This window comes from Sinocyclocheilus grahami, unplaced genomic scaffold, assembly GCF_001515645.1.
Source record: "Sinocyclocheilus grahami isolate Dianchi unplaced genomic scaffold, SAMN03320097.WGS_v1.1 scaffold419.1, whole genome shotgun sequence".
NCBI lineage: Eukaryota > Metazoa > Chordata > Actinopteri > Cypriniformes > Cyprinidae > Sinocyclocheilus > Sinocyclocheilus grahami.
Window position 1 is genome coordinate 1,078,361 of NW_015505598.1, and position 5,000 is coordinate 1,083,360.

The window sequence follows — 5,000 nt, forward strand, 5'->3', positions numbered from 1 at the left end:
ATACAGCTGCTCATCACAGAAATACATTACACTTTAACACACATTCACATAGAAAACAGCTGTTTTACATTGTAATAATATTTCACTGTTTTTACTTTATCAGGGTTCGTACAGAAACTGCAAAATGCAATTCCAGAACTTACAAGAACTTTTCAAGCAATACTTTTTGGTTTTCAAGGACTAAAATCAGAGATCACAATATCATTATTATCTTTCAAATTCTAATAAATAAACTAATAAAACAAAATGGTACAAATAACACACAGTGCATGCAAAGCACGCAATAACTGCGGCAACTTTAACATTTGAAAGGATACTATGGCAAAGATATCGCTTTCCTTATTCAAAGTGATTTTTTTTATGAATATATGATTAAAAGCTTCATCATACACTTGTAAAGTCATGAGCTATATCACGTTCGTGGACACTAGGGGTGTGACAATACACTTAGCTCACGAGACGAGGCAAAATACAGATACTTGGTTCACTAGACCGAGACAATATTTTAATATTATTTTAAGAAATTTTCAATGCCAAAATATTTGTCCTTTAATCACAAAAATAAAAACGCTGAGCTCCACAAAACAACGTAGTTGTGTTTTGAAATATTTTAACTAATCTAGAGCCATAACTAACAATTATTTTGATAATCAAGTAATCTACTGATTATCTTGACAAGTGAGTAATCTGATGTTTTTTAGTGATAAAAATAGACCTAAGTGAAAAACAGGCTTTAGTATGACTACATATATATATATATATAACTAACAATGAGGCAATAATAATTGGTTCAAATAAAGTATCAAAACCAAGTAGTCATATGGCTTTAATTGAACAACACTGTTAAAATACATAAAGTAATGTGCCTATACATAACATGTACATAACTGACTTACGTACATTAAGTATTATAACAAATACCTGCAGAGGGCGCCAATGGCCCGCAGATGATTCACTTTACAGCGTGATTCAAAGACGTTTAAATCCATATCATTTTAATATTTGGTCACATGCAAACTCAGAGCGAGGGTTTAAACTTTTATATAGAAGTCGCGATGTACAACAAATCGCATATAGAAATATTCTCCTTAGGTTTACGTTATAAATCTAGCGAGATAACACACAGTTTTTATCGAAAACAAAAATGAACACTAATTTTATATGCTGCCTTTTAAACATTCAAGTACCTTTTCATAAATAAGGCTGTTTTCAGAGGTTTTCCAGGACTTCAATTTCAAAAAGTCAAAGTCGAGCACTTTAAGCACCTTGTACTACGAACCCTGCTTTATTTTGATCAAACAAATGCAGCCTTGATGAGCAGAAGAGACTTCCTTCAAACACATCTAAAACATCTAACCAACCCCAAACCTTTGAACTGTAGTATATTTTATGACATAAAATGCAGTTTTATGGACAGTAAATGTTCTCTTTTCTCCCAGCATTGTGCATCAATGGTCATTTTTGGACACAAGAATGAATCTTCACATTAACTCGTTTGGATGACAGTGATTCTACAGTGAATGTGATTGAATTCACATCACACACCGACATGTGAAATTCAGATTATCTCCTTAAATCTGATTTTTTTCATGAGCCTGTTTACACAACTTTTCAAAAGTGGTCTGAACAGGTGATGAACGCAGCCTTTCCAGCTCTCATGTGACTGTCATGTCCTCTATGTCTGGTCAGCTATCCTTGTGGGGACTCTCCATAGGCGTAATGGTTTTTATACTGTACAGACCGTATATTCTATTGCCCTACACCAACCCTACCCCTAAACCTACCCCTCACAGGAGACTTTGTGCTATTTCAGATTTTCAATACACTCCATTCTGTGTGATTTATAAGCGTTTGTACCCGTGGGGACCACAATTTAGGTCCCCGCCAGGACACGAGTCCCCATGAGTCTGTGTAGTCAGGTTTAAGTCCCCACCAGAATAGAAAAACAGGTACACACACACACACAGACTCACACACACACACACACACACACACACACACAGACTCACACTCACACACACACAGACTCACACTCACACACACGCACACTCTCACACACACAGACACACGCACACTCACTCACTCACTCTCACACACGCACTCACTCACACGCACACTCTCACACACAGACACATGCACACACACGCACGCGCACACACACGCGCGCACACACACACACACACACTCACACACACGCGCGCACACACACACACACACACTCACACACACGCGCGCACACACACACACACACACTCACACACACGCGCGCACACACACACACACACACTCACACACACGCGCGCACACACACACACACACACTCACACACACGCGCGCACACACACACACACACACTCACACACACGCGCGCACACACACACACACACACTCACACACACGCGCGCACACACACACACACACACTCACACACACGCGCGCACACACACACACACACACTCACACACACGCGCGCACACACACACACACACACTCACTCACTCTCACACACGCACGCACTCACTCACACACACACTCTCACACACACACACACACACCCACTGTTGATCTCTTACCACTCTGGCCATGCTGAGCTGCAGGCCGAACACCAGATTGAGTTCTTTTCCTTTGAACCAGTTCACCGCATACGTGTTCTGAGCCACAGCCAGCGACTCTCCGCCGATACTGAACAGATCACGCATGTTCACACACAGCCAGAGAAACATGAAATGCATTTTAATCAGCAGACGCTGCTCACCCAAACACAAAACGGCCCAGATTCATCAGCCAGAAGTGATTGGCCAGAGCTCCAGCAGCAAATATGATCTGCAAAACAAGTCACGATCATGATGATTAGTATCGCCACTGGAGGGAAGCTTGTTTCCAACACACAATAAAACACAAGGAATTATCAGTTTACATATTGCAATTCAATTTTTTTTCCCCAACATGAAAAAATTATAATACATTCTTTTTAGAATTCTGAGTTTCTGTCTCACAATTTATGTTTGCTTGTTTGTTTCCAAGAAAACTGCAATTTTTTACCTCAATTCTGACTTCTTTACTTGCAATTCTGATTTTTTCCCCCTCTATAATCACACTATTTTGACTTTTTTCCCTTGTATTAGCTGTATCTTGTTTATTATTATTATTAATCTTGCAATTGCACACTGTAAATACAATAATTGCAAGTTTACGTCACACAATTCTGACACTTTTTTTAATGGAATTCTGAGTTTACATCTTGAAATTCTGTTTTGTTGTTTGTTGTTTCCACCAAAATAATAATGAAGGTGATCGTGATTTTCTTTTATCTCGCAATTCTGACTTTTATCCCTTTTTACATCTTGCTGTTCCCTTTTTTCTGCCGATAAATTAAAATAAAATTAATAATAATCTGCAATTTTTTATATCACAATTCTGACTTTTCTTGCAATTGTGAGTTTACATAATAAATTTTTTTTTCTGAATTTGAATTTATATCACTCAATTCTGACTTTTTTTTCTCGTAATTGCTAGTTTATATTTCATTTATAAAATAAGGAATTGCGACTGTCACAATTCTGAAAAAAAGTGAATATTACAACAAAAAAGTTGCAATTACCTTTTTTTAAATAATCATCCTGTGGTGGAAACAAGCTTCCATAGCACTGATTATGACACTGCTGTGTGCAATAACCTACCTGCCCTACTAACACAAACGATGCGAAGATGATCGTCCCCAGCCTGGAAAGAACAAAAGACCGTGCTATGACCATCAGCTCAGTGAACACACTTTACTAAAGCAAGCATGTGCTGTAAAAGAGTCAGCGCATTATACTGTTACAGTCCAGACATGAACAAACATCTTGCACGATTCACTGCATCGATCAGTATGGAAAACAGCAGTGCAGTCACTTACTGTATATACGAACCTGTTCTTCATGTCTTTGCTGAAATGTGATTTAAGTGTGTGTTGAACTTGACCCACCTGATGCCGAAGACCCGGTCCAACAGAAAGCCTCCCAGGAAGCACAGCACCACATTAGGCCATGAGTACCAGGCGTACAGCAGCATGAAGGAGGCCGTGTTCAGACTCATGTCCTGAGACACACAGATCAAACATATCCAGATCAGCTCATGACCGCAGGAAATCAATTACATTTAAACACGCCATCTGTGAGCCTGCAGCACAAAAGCAGTGTTAAGTCGCTGGGGGATATTTGTAGCAATAGCCAACAATACATTGTATGGGTCAGAATTATACATTTCTCTTTTATGCCAAAAATCATTAGGATATTAAGTAAAGATCATGTTCCATGAATATATTTAGTAAATGTCCTACCGTAAATATATCAAAACTTAATGTTTGATTAGTAATATGCATTGCTAAGAACTTCACTTGAACAACTTTAAAGATGATTTTCTCAATATTTAGATTTTTTTGCACCCTCAGATTTTCTAATATTGTCCGATCCTAACAAACCATACATCAATGGAAGGCATGTCAAGAACTATATACAGTGGTGTGAAAAACTGTTGGCCCCTTCCTGATTTCTTATTTTTTTGCATGTTTGTCACACTTTAATGTTTCAGATCATCAAACAAATTTAAATATTAGTAAAAGATAACACAACATGCAGTTTTTAAATGAAGGTTTTTATTATTAAGGGAAAACAAAATCCAAAACTACATGGCCCTGTGTGAAGAACACTGTGTATATATATATGAACCTGCCTATCTCAACTCGATCAGTCCTTAGCCATAATAAAGATAAAACAAAATTTGCAAGCACCTGACCACTTAATGCTAGCACTTACCTATTCTATTCGGATTTGATCTAATTTATTAATTTATTAAAAAAAAAAAAAAAAAACTTGCAATGTATACTGTTTTAGACTATAACTGAGATGTATGGATGGATGGACGGACGGAGGGATAGATATAGATCGATAGACAGACAGACAGACAGATAGATAGATAGATAGATGGATAGACGGACGGACGGACGGACGGACGGACGG

The 5,000-nt window shown here is 38.1% G+C and overlaps 1 protein-coding gene across 1 annotated transcript in view; it reads right to left on the reverse strand.

Annotated features, from left to right (window-relative positions):
- LOC107551289 (major facilitator superfamily domain-containing protein 1) overlaps positions 1–5,000 on the reverse strand; it is a 20,030-nt gene that overhangs the window by 13,460 nt on the left and 1,570 nt on the right. The window contains exons 3-6 of the mRNA XM_016232841.1: positions 3,968–4,080; positions 3,681–3,723; positions 2,756–2,823; positions 2,574–2,682 (exon numbers count right to left, since the gene is read on the reverse strand). Of these exons, the coding sequence (XP_016088327.1) occupies positions 2,574–2,682; positions 2,756–2,823; positions 3,681–3,723; positions 3,968–4,080 (333 nt within the window). The remainder of the gene's footprint in view (positions 1–2,573; positions 2,683–2,755; positions 2,824–3,680; positions 3,724–3,967; positions 4,081–5,000) is intronic.